Source organism: Pseudonaja textilis, chromosome 1 (genome assembly GCF_049901715.1).
Source record: "Pseudonaja textilis isolate UNSWEBS1 chromosome 1, rPseTex1.2, whole genome shotgun sequence".
NCBI lineage: Eukaryota > Metazoa > Chordata > Lepidosauria > Squamata > Elapidae > Pseudonaja > Pseudonaja textilis.
This window is the reverse complement of record NC_141990.1, coordinates 116,512,724-116,537,972: the sequence shown is the minus strand read 5'-3', so window position 1 is coordinate 116,537,972 and position 25,249 is coordinate 116,512,724. Positions and strand designations below refer to the sequence as shown.

At 33.8% G+C, this 25,249-nt stretch overlaps 1 protein-coding gene across 47 annotated transcripts in view; it reads left to right on the top strand.

Moving 5' to 3' along the window:
• RIMS1 (regulating synaptic membrane exocytosis 1) overlaps positions 1-25,249 on the top strand; it is a 259,181-nt gene that overhangs the window by 214,090 nt on the left and 19,842 nt on the right. For 23 of the 47 annotated variants that reach the window (XM_087915329.1, XM_087915343.1, XM_087915448.1 and 20 more), the window contains 3 exons: positions 7,392-7,504; positions 14,619-14,785; positions 18,056-18,196. The exons of 10 other annotated variants lie outside the window; for them this stretch is intronic. In XM_087915329.1, the coding sequence (XP_087771455.1) occupies positions 7,392-7,504; positions 14,619-14,785; positions 18,056-18,196 (421 nt within the window). The remainder of the gene's footprint in view (positions 1-7,391; positions 7,505-14,618; positions 14,786-18,055; positions 18,197-25,249) is intronic. 14 more of the 47 variants (XM_087915528.1, XM_087915514.1, XM_087915476.1 and 11 more) reach the window with 1 other exon arrangement.

Below are 25,249 nucleotides of genomic sequence, written 5' to 3'. Positions count from 1 at the left end.
CTCTACTCTAATGTAACTGTTAACTGTAGAGCAGTTCTTTATTTGAGCAACTGAATATATTTAACCTTTACTGTCATTTTCAAGAATTAGTATTGGCCACAATGTTACCACTCCTGTGATAAAGGAATTGCTTTTCATTGCTATATAGAATATTCTAAGGCATTCCAGACTAGTGTCCTCTTTATTCTCTTAATCATGCACATTTTAACAAGGCCAAGAAAGTCTCCATTTAAATCTAATCAAAGCTTTGGATGCTCGTCTTCTGCTACAGTTGGCCTCACATGTCAAAAGAGCTGAGGCCGCTTTCACCACCTCTACATATTCATCTGGGAAAGATTATAAAAGGTTAAAATAATATTTAAAAATTGCTTTCATAAATGATAGATAACAAACTCTGTTGCAGATTATTCCATAATTACTTTAAGTAATTACACAATTACTTTAAATAATTATACAATTTGGGAAGGCTATTTGTTAGCGTTCCGGAGAAAATCCATTCCTTTCAGTAACTCCAAGACATCCATAATCTCAAAGTACTTTTATGTGAATAGCATCTGGCACATTCTGTGGAATTCCAAAATTAAAAGTTTCCCCAGACTTTCCACACTGTCCCAACCTTTTTACTCATCATCACATCACATGAACCAATCCCAAAGTAAGTTCCAATTCTTTCTGTGCCACAATCTTTAACCTTGAACTAACAAAAGAATTATATTTTGTCTACTAAGAGCTACTCAATTAACATCACCCCACCTCTCACTTTCTCCAGCTGTGTGGCAGCGATGAATCATGATTCCATAGCTGACACTATTCTTCTGGGTGTTTGTATGGGTGTTTTGGTATTAACTGGAAGTTATTACTTGAATTATTTTTATTTTTCTGACTTTATGCTCAAAAGAACTAAGATCAATGCATGAAGCAATAAAACTATATTATCAAGAAATCAAATATATGTACCATCAATAACAGAAGAGCGAACAGACCATTTCACCCTAGGGTTGCATAAACCTACAAACATAGTTTGATTCTTGCCTTACAAAGTAAACATGTAGGAATTAGTTGTATTTCCTCTGGAAGGGAATTATTTAATTGAACTGAAGTAACAGTAGGAGTGAGATAAGAGTAGGAACATGGAAGAAAGCAGAAAGGGCAAGAGTCATGAGATAGAATGATAATTATTCAATACTTCATAATAGGATTCAAGTGAATAAATAACTTTAAAAGATGAATGATATATGTTGTTTTAATATTATATGTAGCTTTGCTAAACAGTAACTATTCCGTTTGAATACATGGAATTAATCATACAAGTATCAAATATGTCTGCCAACCTCTTAGCAGATCTTTACAGATAAGTCTTTTTTTAATTGATACCTTTTATTAATTTTGGGGTTTTGCATATGGAGTTATATTTTAATAGTTATGAGTAGAAATACCATGTGCAATTTAAATTTTCCATAACTCATCAGCAACATGGTACATAGTTTTCAATCCCAAAATGAAATCAAGGAGCAAGTGCCAAACACTCTGAATAAATTGTACCACATATTGAGAGACTTTAGATCACATCTTTGTCGATCCATAGGTTTCTTCAATGAAATGAAGAAGCACACCATGTTTTTAAAGTACAAAATCTCCTGTCATTCTGTTTCCATCCTTCCATTCCATCTTCCAATGAAGAATTAAAGTTCTTTGACATTTTTTTCTTGTAGTCAATAGCAATATACTTACCACTTGTATATATAGCTTCTGTTTCAATGCAGAACATTTGAGGTGCTGTTTCCTTCTAAGATTTCCCATGTAGGGTTCTCTCCAGGTCCTTGCAGTTCACCTTAAATAACCCTGATAATAAAATCTTTAGGAAGAAGGGAAATTTCTAAGCAGCAATTTCTCCTTCCCTCCCTCCTCTAGCATCCTGTAAAAAGCATTATTAATAGGAAGAACCAATTTATCACTTGCTTTTAAAAAGCAAACATACAGATAAACAAGTATCACAGAACTATGGGAGTAACTTTAAATACCGGTAAGCTATTAGTGAATCTCCTTATGTCCCGCAGAAAGATGCTTGCTCAGTGCCGACAGTTTTTTCTTGCTCTTACACAATACAAACTGAGCTGTCTAGTAGACTAAAGTATTTTAAAAAGAGAGCACATTCTTACACAAAGCAAATATATTTACTTTTAAAAAACAATTAATGCTAAATTGGCCAGTTTCCAATTTATTTATCCTTCTCCCTATAAAGCAGAATTCATCATATTTTGTAAAGATTGTAAAAGTTAATCCTCAAAACATTTATAATAAGAACGTGGTCCAGATACCTTTCCTGATTTAACACTTTTTATAGCTTTGCACACTTCCTTTATTGTTATAGGTCCATTCATAATATGCTTCTCTTCCTCTTTAATTTTCTGTAAATTTTGTTTCTTTAGATATTCATCTGATTTCCCCAGAGAAATATCTTGTCCTTTATACAAGCTGGAGTGATATTGATAAGACACATTTTGCATAGCCATGTTCTTCCTCTTATAAGCTCAATTTCTTTAATTTTTCTTTTCATAGTTTATATGTCAAACATTTCCCTGGTTTGTTTGCAAATTCAAAGTAGTTTTTGCTTTACAAAGCTCATTTTTATTTCCATTTCTCTTAGTGAACATAGATAACTCATTGTAAAAGCTAATTTGTTGAGAAATGCTTATCTTCTCTGGAAATGTCTTTAATTCTTTTTTTAAATCCAAAATAGGTTGTGTTTTCCTTTGCATCTTCTTTTTGAGTTCAGTATTGTATTGTATGAAATAATCTCTGATAAAAGCTTTACTTGCATTCCCAACCATTCTTAAATCAATACCTTTATCTCAATGATTTTCAAATAACTATTTTATTTTTTTATTTATAGCCCTCCATTTGCTCCTTTCTGTAGCAACATTCCAGTATCCATCCACCTAAAAGAACTGAATTTCCTTTTATAAATCAAACTCACAGGATTATGATTTGAAAAAGTCTTTGGCAATATTTCTACTTTATAAAGCTTAGTAGCCAAATTATTTGAAATACTAATAAGACCTATTCTTGAAAAGCCTCCACGTGTTTCAGAAACTCTACTGAATTGTTGTTTTTCTTTTTCCATATATCAACAATTGTCCATCAGATCAAAGAAAAATTTGAGTAGTTTGTCTCTTGAGTAATTTTCATAATTTTCTCAAAAGTTCTGTTCAGTTTTGGGGAGATTACTAAATTCCAATCCAGCATCAAACATCAATTTTCATAGAAAAAAACATTAGTCTCTATGTAAGTTATTTATAGAACAATAAAATACCTTATCCTTATTTGGAGCATAAATGTCCAATATCAGAGCCATAGCCCCAGGCAGACTTCTACCCTAAGAAATATATCATGCTCATCTGCCAATACAAGTTCAAGTTTTATTTAAGGTTTTATATGCAAAACAATTCTTTTATTTTTTTAAGTTCCTGCTGAACTAAATTTCTCCCCCAACTTTTTACAAATCAAATATTTTATGTCCTTTGTTTCTGATATGTGTCTCTTATAGGCAAACTATGTTTTAATTTTTTCAAATTATATTTTTCTCTTTTGAGAAGCATTTGTTTCATTTATCTTTAGAAAAGTCGGTGCCCATAGCACTGTGTCTTCTGCCTCTCAACTTTTGCTTCTTTGTGAGTAGTCTTTCTATCTTGATTTAAAGTTTGTTTCTTATGCCTTGTTTTTCCTTAAACTGCCCTATCTAGGCCAATGGTGGGAGCATTTTTTTGGTCTTCTTTTTCCTAACCATAACTCCAAGATAACTACTGCTTCTCTTCTTTCTCCTCTCATGTGTCCATGTGTTCATCCACAGTTTCTCATTTTTTAATATCTTTCCTAATTTCCTTTTTCTATGCTCCTTGGAATCAACGGTCCATTGCCCCAGGTTCATGTTTCTGATGTCCTTACTAAGACCAATCTGTAAAATTGCAGCTTCTTTATCTTCTGGTTTATTTCCGTCTTCATTTCTCTTAGCATCTGCGAGGGTCTAATTTTCTTTGATTTAACTTTGATTCCTTCACTTATTTCTTTGTTGTAATCTGGACTGAGAGCATTAATATTGATTTAAGATGGTATCCTTTCTGCCAAAATGCCAAACAGATAGATGAAAATCAGGGCTTTTGGTATATGGATACTTTTTCATATGCAAATTGAACCAATTGGCCATGATAATTGGCTTTCTGCATTTTGTATATAAAATAATATAACAAAGATAAAAATGCTAGAAATGAAGTAGATGCTACTAGAAGTTTTGTTACCCTGAATCATAGTGTGATAACCTGATGATCTGGAAGAGACAAGAGGAATTCTCACAATGTAAAATATTTATTTGTACAATGCTGGGCCTGTTTTAAAATCTGTCAGTAAATATAATCAAAGGTTTGAAAAATAAAATCATGCTGACTATTTCAATATACAAATATTATGTTCTCAGCTGTCCTTTGAGACTTTTTGCACGCAACACACACACATATACACATTTTATCTGTTTTCAATGGATAAAGTGGTAAATTTTCACTCCAATTGTGCTGTTTTCCTGGAAGACTCAGTAAACCTAGCTTTTTTGGGAGTCCTAGTTGTCTATCATTTTGAGGCATGCATGAATTAATATTCCTTTCCAGATTTTCTAATAAAAAGGTACCTTGGTAGTTGTGTCAGCTATGGTTTTGAGATAATGAATCTATTTTGGGTTATATTTTGAGTCTTTAATTTTATGGAATAACATGGATAAAAATTTCATCATTGGAACTATAAAAAAATTAGACTAGCTGGGGCACAGTCTAAGGGTCTGGTATCGTACTGGCTAAAGACAGTGCATTAGATTGTGAGTAATGATCTAAATACAATGCTCACACCCAAATGTGTACATCACTCCATCATGGTCTAGAAAAGCAGACAGCTTCATATTACCCAACATCCTACAAGACAGATAGCTTATTTTGTACTGGATTTCTGTGGTGAAATAAACATTTTGACTTAAGTTTTAGCTGTTATATTTCTACCCTGTACAGCTTCCCACATTACCAAAGCCATTGGGCAGTCTAAGAAAAAAAATTGAAAACTCAGAAAAATTGCAGTTACATATAGAAAATGCTGTCACCCTAGACTCTGTGAAATGGTATGAATGAAGCAATGTGAGTGTTGAGCAAAAACATCAAGTGACAATCGGTTTACTAACTTAAAGCTTTATTATTAAACAAGATATTCCCTAAACATTTTACACTTAGAACTTTCTGTAATAATCACAGTGCCTTGAATATACATGGCCCAAGCTTCAGATTTCTGTGTCATCAGGACTATTGTTTTGTATCTTTTTTCTGTACTAGGAAATATGAATATTGGGATGTTTTTATAAAGCAGTACTGTAGCTTGTGTTACAACTGTATCATGTAGAAATTCTAGATCCTCAAGTTATTCCCTAACACGGTGCATAGCAGTAAAAAAATTTTACTACTGGTTCTGTGGGCATGGCTTGGCGGGCATCATAAGGGAAGGATATTATAAAATCTCCAGTCAGAAGTGGTATTTGCTGGTTCTCCAAATTACTCAAAATTTCCACTACCAATTCTCTAGAACTGGTCAGAACCTACTGAATACCACCTCTGGTGCATAGCTTTGTGAAAACACTTAGTGTTTTAACAGAGGGATTTTGAGCTATCTTAGCAGCAAGTTGCCCAAACAGTATTAACAGGTTTTAGGCATATGGCTTCCCTTATTGATCTAAATGATTATGCTATGAAGAGAGAGCTTATCATCGCTGGAGAAGTTTAACATCTATTGATCACCTGTTTGGATTTGGATTCATTTATCTCCACTATCACATCTTCATCAAAGAGCTAGTCAGGAGCCTCTATGACTAACCCAGATGGCAATGAGAATGTTAACGCTGGGGCCCTACACCAGGCTAGTTAGAAGTAGACCACAATGAGCCAAGTAAATACATTTAGGAGTCAGTTAGGTTATTTGACAGAATGAATGGAAAGGAAAATACATAGCAAATATTTATGATTGTTATTAATATCTGTCTTGTGATTTTGTTTGATTAAAATATAAACTATACATTTAATGAAGTGTGTTAGAAAGTATCAATAATATCATTCCAAAAATCCAGAATGTGCTAATAGCTTCTTAAATTGCCTTCTAAGTCTTTTGCTTGCAGTGCTAAGGCAGAGCACCTCTGTGCTTTTGGAAAAAGTGATATTAGCAGCAATAGCAATAGCACTTAGACTTATATACCTCTTCATAGTGCTTTACAGCCCTCTCTAAGCAGTTTTACAGAATCAGCCCACAACAATCTGGGTTCTTATTTTACTGACCTCGGAAAGATGGAAAGCTGAGTCAACCTTCAGCTGGCAGCTGGCAGTCAGCAGAAGTAGCCTGCAGTAACGCATTCTAATCACTGCACCACCAAAGCTCCTTATACCCCAATTTTCCTGATTTGACTTATTCACTGCCTGTATCCTATGTCTTTATTTTATGTAATATTGCACATGTATTTGGTGCAATCTTTTTTACTGTCTTATAAATCTGCTATTGCACAAAGGTTTAATTTATTGATATAATCCTTTTTCTTAGCTAGAAATTGTTTTAATTATGTATTTATATGCATCTATCCTTTGCATACTTTCTCTTTCCTTTTTCCCTTTTATTAATAGACTTTTTGCACTCAGGTGTGAGAAAATATTTAAACTCAGTATATGATAATGTACACTGATGGCATTAAATACTGATTGCCTAAGAAATTGAACTTACTGTTCTTATTCTACAGAAGGAATATATACATTTTCAGAAATCTATATTCCAAGGTCAAATTAGACAATCCAGCCAGGATGTTTTTCTGTATCAAAATATATGTGTAAGGCATAGCCCCCACTCAATATAGATAAAAGCTTTGCTGGTGTTTTGAGTCTTTAAATCAGTTATAAACAAAATGATGCAAAATTGTTTGGAAGTCATATCTACCACAAATGTCATACAGTACTTTGGTGTTTTTTTAAAAAATAATTTTAATTATTTTAAAAGTACAATAAATATTCTAACATTGATGGAACGTTATCTTTGTAGAGTTTTATAGAGAGACATAATTTGAAAAGAAAAAATAATATTTTCCAATTTTAAGAAATATTCTATATAAAAGAATGCATGTTATGCATATGTTGGAAATTTGGAAATGTGTAGATAGGGTTTCCAAGCAATCCTTGTTGATCTGCATTAGCATGCTTATGTTTTGCTTTCACATCCTGATGGAAATACTGTTTGAATATTTATTCAGTTTGAAATAAAGTCTTACTTGTATCCAATGGCTTCCTATATTCACAGTTTTTAAAATAGTTTTCCATTATCTGTTTTTGCAGCTAATTTAGTAGTGGAGGAGCGAACAAGACAGATGAAAATGAAAATGCACTGGTATAATCAGACAACAGGGTGTGATTCTAGTCAAGAACTTGAACATGAGCAATATACTAAGGTAAATATCAAAATATGACACTTTGTTTGAAAAGTTGAAGAATTTACATAGATGTTAAAAATATGGTATAAAACAAAAATATTGAGGGAGCATACCTGATATCACTCCAAAGATGCTTTTTATTGGTTTAACTTAGGAAGTTATTGATACTATGTTATTATATTATCATATTATTATGTCATTATTTCATTTGTGATTTTTTTTCAATGAAGAGTTCTTCTCAGCTTACTGCAATAACCCTAACTGCAATAAAAATATATGAGATTGGTTACATTTAAATTTATCCTGGTTATTCAGGTTATGGAATATAAAATCATTGCTTTGTTCTCTCTTCCCACCCATCAAAATAATAAAGAACATTAGTCATTAATCTTCAAGTTGTGTAAATTAAAATTTAAAAAATTCTTAAAGAGGATTTCTAAAATCATTTTTGTTAAATTGGAAATCTTTCTTAGGATTTGTAACTGAATCAGGCAGATATTCCTCTTTTTAAAAAAAAGCCTTTCTACAAATTGGAAACTTACATTTCAAGTAGTAATACAAGCCTGTGCAGGAAATATGCAAGTGAGCAGCTTAGAAGAAGAAGTGAGCAGGTCATTCCCTCTTTAAGTCATACTTTTTCCTTCTTCTCCATAATCTCTCACAACTGTTCTCCATGTATAGTGTGACTGTTTATGGCAGGAAGCTTTTACTTATCTACAAAGGCTTCCATAAATAATGGGCTCTTCATATACTATAGCATGAGTTTACAGAAGGAAAGTACTCAATTTGTTATTCACGTATTCAGTTGCATAATACTAATGTGTTAACTAAACAGTCGTATCAATCATATACAGTAATTGCTCAGAAAAAACAGAAGTCACCTTTTTGTTTAAAGTGTGTGATTTTTGCTAGTGATTCTATTATCCAATAATTAGGATTTTCTGTAATAACTTAACTGATTGCTAACGAAAGAAATTGAATCAATTTGTTAAGCACCGCTTTTTTATCTGTCATAGGCAATTTAGACAATAACCCTATCGTGGCATTTATTTTTATAAAATATGCAATTATTTTCAATTTCTTCAAAGATTCCAGATCAAAACATTATGGCAAATTATGCATTGATAAATATAATCTGTAGAATCGAGCATTTTCATCATGTACTCAATGTAGCAATGCATGAAGAAAACAGGCACAGTTTGTATGATTATGTTGTGCTGTACCTTTTGTCATTTGCTTTTATATTTTGCTCCCCATCATTCAGAAATATCAATGAACTGGTATTTTTAGACCTTCTCATTGCTTTTGTTTGTATTAGACAACTTGTCTCAGTCTACATTTTTATAGTTATATGTGAAAGACACTACACTAAGTGTACTCCACTAAGCAGGTTAGGAACTGCTGCAGTGCTGAGAGTTTTGCCTATCTGTGTTAGATTTAAGGGGCGAAGCAGAAAGCATAATGCTTTTTAGTTGTGTCACAAACCCCTGATATAATATCCCCTCTCCTACATACATATAGCTCCTTTTCTCTTGATATTTAGAAAAACTATGAACGCTATGAATGTTTAGAAGATTTTTTTTTAATAAGGTAATGGATATTAAAATATTTAATAATAAATATAATAACAGTGGGAATATGGATTTTAACAGTTTTAACTAAAAACTGTTAAGATTTTATTTTCAATAAATTGGTTCTACTCTGTGATTTTTCTGCTGGAAACCACAATAAATTCTCCACGAGTGTGACCATATAGAAATCTAAGGAATAATTACTAAAAAGATGATTAAATTACAAAAGTGTTTGGAAAGCAAACTATGGGTTTTGGAAGAATAGATATTATTATCTTTCTTTTCAAGAATCTTTCCAGGTATTGATGTCAGGCTGATAGGTCTGTAGTTTCCTGGATCCATTTTTTTTCTTTTTTCAAGATATAAAAAAATGAATCCAGGAAACTAAAGACCTATCAACCTGACATCAATACCATGATTCTGGAAAAGATAATAAAGCAACAAATCTGTGAACGCCTCGAAGCAAACAAAGTTATAACCAGAAGCCAACATGGGTTTATCAGAAACAAATCTTTTTTTAAAAAAATTTTATTTGAGTTTTCACAAAGAGAAAAAAAATACAAATAAAACATCTTTTTTGAAAGCAGCATAATCCCAGGTTACATTTCTTCGTACAGACACAAATTCAGGTTCATGCTCATTTTTATATTCTATTCCATATCTTACTATTTTACATTTTCTGCATAGCTTCTCCCCTCTTTTAATTTTCTCAATTTTATTTTAATTATCTCATCTCAATTCAAATCATTGTATTTATATTTTTTGTCTGTCCTGTTTCAATTATCTATTATCTTTTCTCATTAAACAAAATTTATCCTGTAGTTACTGATTGGAGTATGACGCCTTTATATCTTTTCCCTAGAGTTGTAACATTCAATATAATACATAACTTCCATTCGGATTCTGCTTGGTACATTCTTAAAATACACACTGTATTCTTAAAAAAAGAAAAAAATTATAAATGTATATAATTAAAACAACATTCCATTCCAATTCAATTATATCATTAATATTAATATTCATTAAAGTATTAACATCTTTAACATTACTTTTCAATTAAATATCATACTTCTATGGGAACAATTATAAGCTTTCCATAGTTAATTCCGCCCCCTTCACTTATATTTTATAAAACATTAACTAATTAAAATGTTCCCATTCCTTCCTAATTCAATTTTCTCATTTATTTTATTTCACTTATTTTATTCACAAACATTTCACTAAATTACACTATTTTATCCCTCATTTTAATCATAACGTTGTTTCCAATTTTCTAAAGTTATTTCTATTACTAATATAACAATACAATCTTATGTACTTTTACAGAATCCCTTTTTCAGTTAGATTTTCACCCATTATCTCTAAATAGGTCCTGTTTCTCTATATGCTCTGGTCCTTTGTAACTTCTTTTCCTTTCCTTCTTCCCTCTCTTCTTCTCTCTCCCTTTTTTATCCCCTTGTCTCTCTACCTCTATTTCTCTCTTCTGTATTCCCCTTTTCTGTTGCTTTCCAGTATTATACTTATTTTTTTGAATTATTTTTCTTTTCTTTGGTTGTTTTTTTAAGTCTTAAATTCTCCATTCTCTTTCCCCACTTTCCTTTTTCTTCCCCATATAGAATTACTTCTTCATTAAAGATGGCTTCTTCTTTGTCCCAGTCTTCTTGTTTTGCAGTTTCTTCTTGTTGTTTCTCATAGTTCCAAATCTCCATTTCTAAGAATTGAAAAACGAAGCCAAAAGAACCCTTCCCTTCTTGTGCATCTTCTTTGTACTTTTTAAGTTCCATTTTCAATTCATCCAGAAGTGGTGCCATTGTATAAATTTTTAAACAACCACCCAATTGATTTTAGTCATTCAAATATAATAACCAAAAATCCAAAAATCATGAAATAATCCAAATACATGCAAGCTGTTTCTTTGTTGCTCTTTTTTTTCACTTTCTCTTCCTGGGGTTACTATTTAGTTGCAAAGTTTCAGTTAAAATATATCTTTTAGAAATCTTGTTGAAGTTTTACTTTAGATTCTTTTTAATTCCAGGCAGTCTCCTCCCTCTTCCAGATCCTGCCCTTATTCTTTTTCTCTCCCTTCCTGCTTATGAAAAAGAAAGTTTTTAATGTCCAGAACTCTTTAATATCCCTTTGGCATTTTGTTTTATTTTCAGTTTAATTGCCTATTGATGCCAAAGCGGATTTTTCCAATTTCTTATTTAAGTCTCTTAGTTGTCAGTATAGGGAAGGAGGGAGAAGAAAAAAAAAGCCAAACCTTTCCCTTTTCACTTTCCTTCGCTGCTTCTGACTCTTTTTTGGGAGCGATGTTATATTTTGTAAGTTTAAATTCCAAGGTACCTTGGTTGTTGCTTTTACAATTTAACCTGGTCAGCCAAAACTTTCACTTCTTGTCTTCCTCCTGCACGTTCTTTTCTGGTTGAGTTCTTCTTTGTGGTGGCCATTTCTGACCACCACTGCAACCGCCTTCAGGAAAGGGAGTAACGGCCAGCTGAGGAGGAGAGATGCGGTTCTCCTCGACCCTGCTGGCGGTCTCCCTCCTCTTCACCACCTCTATGGGGTGGCTTAGCCCCGAAACCAGCAGGCTCGGGGTGCTCCAGCGGCAATCCCAGACAGAAACCGCGCACGATCACGGATTTCTGTCTGTCGCTGAAGCCCTTCAAACCGGGAGCCCCAGAAACAAATCTTATTGCATTCTCTGACAATGTGACAAAATTAGTGGGTCACAGAAATGCTGTGGATATAATTTACTTGGACTTCAGTAAGGTATTTGATAAACTAGATCACAACCAACTACTAAATGAGCCACAGTGGTTAGAATGCAGTACTGCAGGCTACTTCTGCTGACTGCTGGCTGACTGCAATTTGGCAGATCAAATCTCACTAGGCTCAAGGTTGACTCAGCCTTCTGTCCTTCCGAGCTGGGTAAAATGAGGACCCAGATTGTTGGAGGCAATATGCTGACTCTGTAAACCACTTAGAGAGGACTATAAAAGCATTGTGAAGTGGTATATGTCTAAGTGCTATTGCTAAATAAGATTATTAGCCCAGTGCCAAGGTAAGCATTTTCAAGGGCAGAATGCGGGGGGAGGGAGAGACTGTAACATTTGCCTAACTTCATTGAAAGTCGAGATCTGGAAGACTTACCTGTTGTTTGAGTTCACCCAACTGTTTTGGGTCATAGTCTTAATGGTGCTGTAAAGGAAAAGAAATATGAAGCAAAATCATAAGCAGAGTCACAGTCATGTGATTTTTCTTTTAGTGACCACTTTGTTCAAAGCCTGAGTTGCTGGTCACAATTTCAGTTGCTAAATAAGGATTACCTGTAAAAGGTCATTTTAGTCTAATACTCCAAACAGATTTCAACTTTGAAGTATTCATGAGAAAGATGAGTTTAATATAAAATACCATATGTACAGTGTGCTTTTGTTCTCATACTTTGCTGGATATTACAATTGCTAAAATTGCCGTATGTAAATCATGCTTTTATAGCTTCATAAATTAATAGTGTCACAAAATATTATCTGATACTTGGTCTATTTCACAGTTACTTGAAATCTATGAATTAACTGTAGCTATGTCAAACTCAAGGTGTCACGGCGTCGTCACGTGCCATATTGGGACTTCCCCCCTTCACTAAACTGGGCGTGGGTGTGGCCAGTGTGTAACTGATCCGTCCTTGGGGCTGGGAGTTTGACAGCTCTGCTATAAGGGGTAATACCTCTATTCTCAGTATTTGTATCACCTGGTGCAACATTAATATAAACATTTGTAGCACCATCCAAACATAGCTGTTGGAATTATTTATACTGTAATTCTGCAATGTAAAACCAACTTTTAGAGTAAGTAATTATTTACAAAAAATCTTTCTGTGATTTTGTTTAACATGTAACACCTTTCATTTTCCACATTTCAGAAAAAAGACAGTTACTGTGACAGCAGTGCAATGCATTTGAAAGAGGTGCTTCACAATGTTTGCAGGACAGACGAAGCCCTTTACTTTGAATCCTCAAAGTTGTCATATTTTTTTTCAAATCTTGCACAACTGTTTCAAAATTGTATAGGGCGACCTATCATTTCTTCCCCCAATTCTGAGCCATCTAGCTTGCAAACTGACTTCTCCATTTTTATGGCTTACCATTTTGTGCAAATACACTATACCAAAATTTTCCCATTGAAGAAAACCAGAAAGTATCACTACAATTTTTTGGAGATCTTTTGGTGGATAGATTCTAGTATACTGCCTGGAGTCACATCGTCTGCAATTTACTTGATTTTTTTATCTTTTACTTGATTTATGTGATTTTTTTTTATCATTACCTGAGTTTCATTTAATCATTTGATGTGTGACAGAGAAAAGACCATTAGAGATTGAAAAGTGGTCCAATACATAATCTAATCTTAATGGAATTATTCAAAGATTGAAATTGTAAAGTGGAAATTTTATTAACAAAGGACAGATGGCAGAAACATCCAAAGCCAGGAGACAAGCCTACAGCCGCTGATTCAGGCAGATGGGGATTTTAAGCCTAGAGGGCAAGATTCTAGGAAAATGCTAGCAACAACTTATTTGTATATACAACTTCCTAATTTTGTGAATTTTTTTTTTATAAATTACTTACTGAAGCTTCTTATGTAGCATTCAGAATATAAAGCAGGGAGTTTAATTATAATAATACTGGGCAAGAAGCACTGGTAGATGAATTTTGAAACTGAACATAGCTTAAGGATGATTTGATAAATTTTAGAAGGCTTTCTTTTTTTTTTTAGATTTTTCAAATCTATATTTTTATAGTCAGTGTACTGCATTTAGATTTTCAACTAGTTGTCCAAACTGATAGGTAGGGTGATTGAATTATTTACTGTTAAATTACTAAAAATATCAATACTTTAAATTTTCAGGTCATTCTGAAATCATTTTCAGGTTATTCTGAAATCATTCTAGCTGGGTTATGCTTTCTGTTCCTTTCATTAAAAGCAGCTAAATAATAGTTTTTAAAGTATCAATTAGAAATCAACAAAATCCATATGTGGACCATGGGCACTGATTGTAGTAAACACCTGTTGGAAATCAAGTTTAGAGTAAAAACTTTGAAGAGATATCATCATCATTTAGCATCTCAGATTGTTACCCTTAAATCATTTTCATATTCCACAGTGCTGCTGTTGCCACCATTTTTTTTTTAATAGCAATTTCATGCTGAATATAAGAATGGCAAAAGTATCTTTGGCTCCTTACCACTATAATGCTGCCTGCTAGTCTTTTTTTAAAAAAAGATCTGAGATAATGTGTGCATATAGAATTGTGGTCATCTGCAAATTAATATTTTTTATTTATCCATTTTAAAGTTAATGCCGTTTTCTTACTGTTTACCTCCTCATACCTGGTCCCCTAAAACTTCATGAAATAGTGTATGTCCTTTTTAAAATACTACATTAATTAAATCAGTAGCAGTACAATTCTCATTGGTGGCCCTCTGAAGTTGCGCTTGTATACCAGTTATTTTTGTTTCTGCATGCGTATCGATGGACCTCACATTGTCTCTTCTCCTCTTCAGTATAATATACAAACCGATCAGTACAGAAGTTGTGATAATGTTTCTGCCAAGTCATCAGATAGTGATGTCAGCGATGTGTCAGCTATTTCCCGCACCAGCAGTGCCTCTCGCCTCAGCAGCACAAGCTTTATGTCAGAGCAATCCGAGCATCCAAGAGGAAGGATCAGGTGAGCTTCAAATCTTTAGGGTAATGTGTTAATATGTCAATTAAAAACCTTACATCTTTTGCCATACAATGTACAGTGATTTGCTAAATGAAACTAAACCCTATATTTTAAATTCACATAATTTTATGAAATAAACAGATTCCTCAACAATAGTAAATATTTGGTGAGATCAGATAAAGGCGCTCGCCTCCCTTCGTATAGTAAAGCAGGTTTCAAAAAGTCATTTTATCATGTGTTATAAGTACAGATATCCACAGGTTATAGTATAATATCAAAACATATCAAGAGTTCAAAGAAAGTGCAGAAAAAACAACAAATTCTAATTTGCAAAGATCGTTTGAAATGTCAGGAATTTCAAGTAGATGCTGTAACTACCATCCAGGCAAGTTCAATGTAGGTTGAACTTCAGCAATTGAAGTTTTTACATTTGCTGTATGATTTTTTAAATAGTTGTTTAAAAGCAGGGCCACAAAAAGGAACAGTAGAAGATATGGGTGCTCCATCAATACAAATTTTAAAAAAGAGATTGGATAACCATTTCAATAGAATGTTACAGAATCTCCTGCTTGAGCAGCATATTTGACTAGAAGACATCAAATGTCCCTTCCAACTCTGTTATTCTGTTCATTAAAAGTCAAAAAGACATATAGATATGATTTACCATCAGCTGTTCTGCTGTGCCGGAGATTTAAATTAGCTAGAAAGCAGGAAATAGTTGGATTTCTTGCTTTTTAGCTAATCTAAAAGCAGAGCTGAAGCTTCCTTAGGACTGAAGCTTCTATGTTTCAGTGCAGACTCAGGTAACAGATTGCAGATAGATAGATCTCTAAGTGAATCTGTGATTTTGTGAGCAACTCAACCTGCCTGCCTGCTTTACCTGATTTTGGGTAAAAGTTGCTTTTTTAATTTTAAAAAAATCAATATTTACATACATGGCATGTTGTGAGTTAATTTTATGAGTTTGCTTGTAAGCAAATTTTATGTGATAGATTCAGGTAGCAGATTGTAGAAAGATAGATCTCTAAGTGAATCTGTGATTCTATGAGCAACTCAATCTGCCTGCCTGCTTTGCCTGATTTTGGGTAAAAGTTGCTCTTTTTTAATAAAAAAATAAATATTTACATAATTATTTACAATATTTACATACAAGCCATGTCCAGCCAGTCACATGACCACCCAACCACACCCACAACTTAGGCCACGCCCACAGAACCGATTGTTAAGAAAATTAAATCCCATACCTGCCTGTGAGCAACACAAAATCAATTATGGCATTTTGTTGTGGCATGTCATTCAAATATTTATCAAATTTTTAAGGATACTTGACGCCATAGCAGTTCTGAGCAGTATAAATCCACAAGAATAAACCAACATGTTCTTAACATAGAACTCATCCATCAGAAGCTTATCATGTAATATAAACTGAGGCCTGAGGAAGCACTGGGTTTTAAGAGCTCATTTGAATAAGATGAGCCACACAGATGTCTGGAAAGATGCTGTTCACATCAAAGTAGGCTTACTTCTTGGGTCCCATGAGGTTGCATTGTTAATTGATGGGACCCAGAAGATGACAACTCCTTCAGATTAAACAGAATAGACAGGTATCACAGAACACAGACATTAACCAGGCCCTACACCATGAAGGAGTTTATAATGGATAACCAGCATCTCAAATTATTCCGAACCTACTGTTAACTAGTGCAAAAGAACATAGTAAAAAGTATTTTATAGCCTGCAGAAATTTAATTAATATAGACAAATAGTGAAATATCCATTTTATTTTTAGAAACCCATTGAAGTATAATCCTATGCAAATCTATTCATAAGTATGTCCATCAAGCTTGGTTGGAATTATTCCAAGTAAAGGTGTTACAATAATGTTCCTGACTTAGCAATTCTATTTCTTTTTTAAGAGACTAAGCAAGATTTCAGTGCATTTCTTGCTATTCAAATAATTTATTTCATACTTCTCAACAATAAGATTTTTAATATTACTATGTGACAGATTTATCCTATCTTAAAATTACAATTCCTAGGTATAAGAATTATAGTTTAGCAAGTCAAATAGTATTTGCTTCATTTCTATACAAAGAAATGTTTCTGTACAAAACACCATAATAGTTCCCGATAAATTTGGAACTTTTTGAGTTATCTCACTTAAATTATTTGATAGTGACTACATTTTTGAAGAATCCTTCTTTATTTAACATATTAAGTAAACAACACTGAACAAAGAGTTATAAATTATGAAACTAGAAAGAAAAAATAAAACTTCCCTTTTAACCAGCAAACCTGGCCCTTCTTGCATTTGAGATAGTCTTGGATTAACCATTAAACAAACAAACAAACAAACAAACAAACACATATGCTTATGGCTCCAAGGAAAGGGTTATTTCTCTTAGCTATCTTTGAGAGGGCAATTAAAAGTAATTTGCAATAAATTTTTGTATTTCTGTTTTTCCCTTACAACAATTTTATTTAAAATACATTAAGAAGTGTTGAAATTTGCATTTTTTTCTATTGCCCTAGTTATAAGTAAAATATTTAGTTCTATTACTTATGGCTGTTTAGTGTGAATTTTTAAAAAAGGTTAATATGGTTCTTGCCTGGGAGATGGCCAGGAAGAATTCCAAATTTTAAATCTATTTCATCTTCAACTGTTACTGAGTTTTAATATCTTATCAGTTAAACAATGGAAGGGCCAAAGGGCTCTATTGTTGGGCTGTGCTTAGGACAGCAATTGTTCGCAACCCTGCGCTTTCAGATAACATGTGATTTTGCAATCAAACATTTTCAGTGGTATATTTCCCCCTCTTCTTTCTTTCGTTAAAGTTACACACAAAAGCTAAACATTGCACAAGGAGAGGCCTGTTAATTTGCTTAGATCAAGGATCTAAGCACCTTTTTGACTAATAAATTTTCCTAAAAGGCATAAGCTTTTGTAAGCTGCAGCTCATTTTGTCAGATGGATTGGTTAACCTAATGTTTCACAACCTCAGCAACTTCAAGTGTGGACTTCAACTCCCAGAATTCCCAGGCCATCCACTTGAAGAGTTGAAGTCTTAAAATTGCTGAGGTTCAGAAACAGGTTAAGCCAATATAAGATTTGAAAAGGGGTTGAGGCAAGTTGTTGTTGTTGGGGAAATCAAGATTGGCTATGCAGATAGAGGTGACATATGGGACAGATAACAAGTACTTCATAATTCCTTTTTTTCATTTTGAGTTATCTTCATTTAATTTTGCATGCCTGTATGTTGTGACAATGGGAAGATCAAAATCCTTAGAGAACTGCAAAGCTGATGGCAAAAAAGACAGGAGGATTTCATGGGAATTAGATGACAAGACGGGGCACAGTGGGGAAAAAAAGAAAGTGGAAGACAAGAAAAGAAGGCATACTGTTGCTGATGTGAGGTAAAAGCTAGCTTCTTTCCCTTGTGAATGTATACTTGTAACCCAAGATGTCATGATTTCATTAGTTTGGAAGAATGACATATGTTTTAACTGATGTTTATGCATTGCTTGGTTGCTATAGTAAATAATCAAAAAAATCATTAAAAAAAATGAAACATCTTATAGCTCTTTTTTCCCTCCCCATCGCAGGAACTCAAAATTTTATGGTCACACATTCAATAATGAATGGTATCCTCCATTTTATTTCACTCAAAATTTGTAGTTTAGAGGAGACAACTCATATTGTGTAATGATAGCATAGTCTCTGATATGTCTTCCACCATTTTCATAATATTTACTATTATATTGTTATTTCATAATGTTTAGAATCATGTCAATTCCAACAGTAAAACAGTTTACATATCATAACTGATAGAGCACAAATCCAAACAGATGATAAACACAAACTGATTGTTTATTTATTTATTTTATTTGGTTTGTCAATTTCTTACAAGATAATAGGTATAAGTAAAAACATAGTTATGAATACATGGATACATATAAGAAAAATAAAAGAAACAATAGGACAGGGATGGTAGACAGGTTGGTGCACTTATGCACACCCCCTACAGACCTCTTAGGAAAGGGGTGAGATCAATAGTAGAAAGTCTAAGGTTAAAGTTTTTGGGTAAGAAACCATAGAGTCAGGTAGAGTATTCCAGACATTGATCACTCTGATGCTGAAGTCGTATTTCCTGCAATCAAGTTTGGTGCGATTAACCTTGGGTTTGTATCTATTGTGTGCTCTTGTGTTGTTATGGTTGAAGCTGAAGTATTCATTGACAGGTAGGACATTGCAATGTATGATTTTATGTACTATACTTAGATCAGACTGAAGACGGCGTAGTTCTAGGTTTTCTAGGTCTAGAATTTCAAGTCTGGTGGCATAAGGTATTCTGGAATGAGTAGAGGAGTGGAGAACTCTTATTGTGAAATATTTCTGGACTTTCTCAACTGTGTTAATATCAGATACGTAATGTGGGTTCCAGACTGATGAGCTGTATTCGAGTATTGGTCTAGCAAATGTTTTGTATGCTCTAGTTAGTAGTGTGATATTACCAGAGAAAAAGCTATATAGGATTAAGTTAACAACTCTTAATGCCTTTTTGGCTATGTAGTTACAGTGGGCTCTAGCACTTAGATCATTAGAGATGAGTACTCCAAGATCCTTGACAGTTTGGATCATCAACAAGGTCTTGACTATTCAGCCTGTATTTTATTTTCTGATTTCTTTTGCCAATATGTAAGACAGAGCATTTATTTGTTGAGATTTGAAGTTGCCATTTGTTTGACCATTCTGATACATAGTCGAGGTCTTTTTGAAGGGTAGCAGTATTGTTGGTGGTGTTGAATAGCTTTACATTGTCAGCAAAGAGAATGCAGTTGCTCTTAATATGATCACAGAGGTCATTTATGTAGAGTATGAAGAGAGTTGGTCCTAGAACACTGCCTTGGGGGACACCACTGTTGACAGGTACAGAATTTGATAGGACGCTCCCAATTTTGACCATTTGTTGCCTGTTTAACAGGAATGCTTCTATCCAGTTATGCAGGTGTCCAAAGATACCATAAGATTTTAGTTTTAGGAATAGTTTGTTGTGTACCACTGAATCAAAAGCTTTACAGAAGTCTATGTAGATTGCGTCTATTGCTTTGCCCTGATTGAATTGTGTAGTCCATATGTTTTTGCAGTGTAAGAGTTGCAGATTGCAGGATAGTTTTTTTTCTGAAACCAAATTGTTTATTAGAGAGTAGGTTGTTTGTCTCTAAGTGGAGTATAATGGATTGGTTAATAATTGATTCCATGACTTTACAGGTGACGCAGCATAAAGAGATTGGTCTGTAATTTTCAACTAGGCTGGGGTCTCCCTTTTTGAAGATGGGGATGACTGTGACTTGTGACCATAATTTTGGCAAGGAGCTGGTCCTGAAAGATTTTTGAAAAATTATGCTTAGAGGTTCGGCTATGGCAGTGGATAGCTTTTTTAAGAAGTAGGCACATATTCCATCTGGTCCAATAGATAGAGATGGTTTTAGATTGTGTAGTGCTTTTTCAACATTGTCCACTGTAAAATCGATATGTATTAGATCATTGTAGTTGTTTGTGGTTCGACTAGGAAATACTGGGCATGATCCATTGCTGTTTACAAATACTGAGCCAAAGAATGTGTTAAAGAGGTTGGCTTTAATAGTGTTGTCATTGCAGTCTTTACCATTAGGTCCTTTCAGGGGTGGGATGGACCTTGAGTCTGTTAATTTGTTGTTTACAAAATTGTAGAAGGCGTGGGTGGAATTGGTGCGTAGAAGGTTTTCCTCTTGTTTAATGTTTTAACCAGACTTGTTTTTCTGCCAAAGTGATCTCTTTTTGGATTGAAGCTTCGTTATTGTTATGGGTAATTTGTTTTTTCTCTTTTTGGGAGTTGTTATTGGTACATATAGTTTGAGGGCTCTTTTGATTTCTAGTAAGAATATGTTGTAATGGTCTTCAACAGTATTGCATCCAGTGAATAGAAATTGCCAATCAAGTGAAGAGAAACCGTTGATTATAAGATCATAGTTGCCTTTTTTGAAGTTATAATTGGGGATTTTGTCGTTGTGATGATTTTTGTGTGGACGTATGTTGAGACAAAAGTCAATCATGTTGTGGTCACTGTTGGAAAAGGGTTCTTTAATTTGTATTCCATAAATTGAATTCAAACTATTGAAGAAGATGAGATCGAGGCAGTTGTTAAGTCTAGTATTGTTGGTGACTAGTTGTTCTAGTCCCAGGTTTGTTACGGCATTGTAGAAGGTTGCATGTATGGGTTCAGTTTTACATTCGTTTAGGGCCCAGTTAATGTGAGGTAGATTGAAGTCACCAAGAAAGATAAAAGTGTGTGGGCAGGATGTTGCCCATGTTAGTAGTGAATTTAGCTTGTTTACATGTTCAATGTCATTATCAGGGGCTCTGTAATATAGTAAGAATCGAAATGTGATATTTAAGGACAGTTCACAGATGATGGTCTCAGGAAGAGGAAGCTCTTGGGTAACTTGGTTGTTTTTTAGATGTATGGACTTTTTTTTAACAGACTTTATTCAGTTTTTCAGGTAGGGTTGGATGTGGAGTTGTGGGTACTTTTGATACAATCAGCATGTAGTCAATGTACAGGTCCTTCTCTCCATTGTCTAGACATCTTTTGAGTTCTTCACAGAGTTCACAGGAGCGGATTCCTTACAGTATGGATAAGTCTGGTCTTGAGTGAAGTTTTTGTGGTTGAGATTGGTTTTTGCAATGGTGTTTATTGTATGAATGAATATGTGTTTGCTGGACTCATTTTTGCATTTTTGAAATAGTGGAGGTATTGGAGGTTTGTTGTGTAAAGTTTCTTTGTTTTTCCTTAAAGCCATGTTTTTTGGTTTTTGGTTTTGTTTTTGTTTTAAAGAGGAAGCATTGCTGTTTGATAGATTTGAATGGAGATTTGAATGAGCTCACCAATCATCTACTTTGGAGTTTGGAAAGGATGAGATTTGGGTGGGGGTTTAGTGGAGGTTGTCCAATCAACTGAGTTTAAATTCAAATTTAAATTCAGGCTGACTAATCAGCTGGGTGATTTATATGGAGACTATCAATTCTCCGTGAGTCTCCTTTGTTCTCCCCAATTGGTGGCCATTTAGAATTATTTCTGGTGATTTGATTTAAATGGAGACTGTAGATATCATTCCAGTTCTTCCATCATTGGAATTCACAATCAATCTCAGTTTCAAAAGGTAGTTTTCCTGAATAAAAACCTTCATACCTCTTCTCGTCTAGTCCCCCCTTTCCCCCCCCCTCTCTCTCCTTCTCCCCCCTCACCTGCACATGCACACACACACACAGACACACACATGCATGCACACACACTTATTAGGAAAAAAAAATCCAATAATTCTTGAAGCAAAGAATTGGGCCAACTACCTGGTGCTTCCTTTACTCATTTCACTAAAACGTTTTTCATTTGTAGATTGCTGCTACGAGATTCTGCTACATGCTTACTCCTGCACACTTCACGGATCTTTTTGCCTCTGAATTTAAAAATAGGAATTATGGTTTGAGCTAGAGTGAGTTTGGTCTAGTTGTTTTCATGCTAGAAAGCAGGAATCTCTGAGTTTTAGCCTTGCCTTAGGCATACAAGCCAGCTGGGTGAACTTAGCCAGTCATATTTTTCTCAGTCCAAGTAATTTCTCAAGGTGGTTGCTATGGGGAAAATAGGAGAAAGAGTAGTAGGTATGTAGCTTTGAGTTATTTATGAAAATAAAAAATAAAATTAAAATAAATAAATAAAATTTGTGGTTGGACATGGCACACTGTTTTGTTGGAAGAATGCCTAGAAAATGACAAACTGTCAATGAAATGATGGAATATAGGTTTAGAATGTTAAAGCAAGATTAACTCTACTAAATCCTCCAGTAAACTTTTGATGACAGGCCAAGTCATCCATAGCAGCTGTTTGTGAAAGTGCCCTGAACCAAAAGGGTTATGACACATAATATGTTCACCATTATTTGGTACAGAATGTTCATTATTCTTCATATTGAGTAGCTATTTGAAATATTCAGCAGTTTGTGTGCTCTTCAACATTTGATTATACTGTGAATCTCAAATTACTCTCCAATCGAGAAGGATGACAGCAGTGAAGTTTTATTACTAGACAGTTCAATTGTTAGAACTGTAGACAGAAATAAAATTGTAAATATCTACAGTTCTGATCAATGCAATTGAAGCCTTCATTTGGTTTAAGAATTAAATAATTCTTGCTTACATTCCACTCTTATAAATATTTACTCATCATTAAGTTTCACTGAGCAGAACTTGTTTGTAAGAAAACATGCATAGGATTGTAATGTTAATTGGTTTGTAAAGATACTTTTTTTTTGATTGACTGAAAGGACCATTGAGGACATTCTGAAGTAACACTTAAATATGGGACACTTGGAATAACAGGATAGTTTATTTTTAGAAATATGATGTTCCTCATTAAATAGAGATGATTATCTTTCTCTTTGGTCCAGGACTGCTACTTGCTCTGAAATTAATATCATGAGCCACCTCCTTGTAAAGAGATACATAGAAACTCAGATTTACAGTAGCGGGTATTTAACAGAGAAAGCAGAAAGCGTACTTACTAGCATTGATGAAATCTGTCAACAAAGTGCAATAAGAAAACCTATGTATGGTCTAAAAAGAAGCCCATAAGCTATCAATAATTTCTTATTGTACTGAAGAATTATATGAAATAGGGACGATCTATCTCTGAATGAAATTATCAAAGATTCCAATACTAAGAGATCAACAAGATTGAAAAATAGTGACTCACATCTTGTGCAGAAGCAACTGTGCTGCTGGGCTTCATTTCAAAAAAAGATGTATTTTCATAGAATGCATAGGTGAGTCATTTTACAAAACAGATATTAAATGTGTACGTTTATTTGTCAAATTAAAATTATGCAACCTTCAATGTGATATTTGTTACACATTAAATTGAATCTGAGGGGGGGTGTTTCATATTCTTATACATATGTATGCATGTAACTGATCTACATATTGAAATATACTTTTGAGAAACTTAGAATGACCAATTTATATTATTTTAATTTATTTTAGTTAATCAATTTGAGTTCCACAATAAGTAAAGTATGCCTTTCTTATTTCCATTCAGTTGTATAATATCATTGAAATAAAACAATGAAGATTGCAGGGAAGTGTAACTTGCGTTTGCCATCAAAATACAATGTTGATTGTTTGAATAGCTCAGCTTTTGATAGGACCTCATTAGTTCTTTTAGATAGTTTTTATTTTTCTCTCAGTGTTGATGGGATTTCTAATCTGTGATATCTTCTGACAAGGAAGATATGACTTCAAGAATAATTTAAATCCATCAGAAAGATCTAAATCTGCTTTGGGGTTCCACAAAAATCTGGACATGAATCTTGAAGATTGATATTCTGTTTTTGAGCTGTAGATGTCCCTGCTATTTCACATTCAAATTCTGACGTTCTCTTCAGAACTAGAGGCAGATATTCAGTAATCCTTTACTTAATTCTAAAATAGAAAGCTAATTTAGGTTTATAAATGCCCCAAGGGCTTCCTTCTTTATGAGATATTCTTGTGAAATATTTTTTGGAAACCTTCAGTTTTCAAAGGTTAATTGTCCTTCAGGCTAAGCAGGTTAATAAGATTGCTCCATTATTGGGTGGGGGAGACACTGTCCAGTAGCCATACCGGGTTACCACAAGGGTTTCTGGATTGCAGTGTAGTAAAACTTTCACTTGATTCAGATAGGCTCAGTCAAATCTCAAGATATCTCTCAATTACCAGAAAAAAAAAATCACTTCCCCAAGTTTAACTTTGATATTCATTTATGATCACTGGAAGCTTCTGTAATCTTTCCTTTCCTTAGAATTTAAGTGCAGAGATGGTTGATGGTCATGATGGTGAAGGCTTAACAGGACATGTGTCTCAAGGATGCTGGGAAATGTAGTTTTCAAAGGCATCTCAGTACCTAGTATAGATTTTAGTAAACTGCTTATCTCAACTATTGTACCAAGGATTATGATTCTTTATCCCTTTGATAAGAGTTTTGGGACATGTAATTATCAGAATGTTTGACAACAATTATAATGACATACCTCTAGAATTTTCTGCTCTTATTATTTCTAATATTGTGATGGAAATCTGTGCTGTATAGTTTGGTGTAATAGTCAAGGCACCAAGCTAGAGACTGGGATATTGTGAATTCTAGTCTTGCAAAACTTTTGCCTTTTATATGTCTATAAGGCATCCTAATCCTTATAATTGCAACACCTTCAAAACAATAGCAGCATAGCAAAGAGCTTCACTATTTATTTCAAGAACAAATGCATGTAATGAATAATAACTTCTTCATTTCCCCAGAGCTGAGGATTAAGTTCACGTTGTCCCTTACTTATCAAGTTTTATTCTGATAAGAGGTGATTATGGTTAGGAATAAACACTAAGAAGATCTCTTCATAATTACC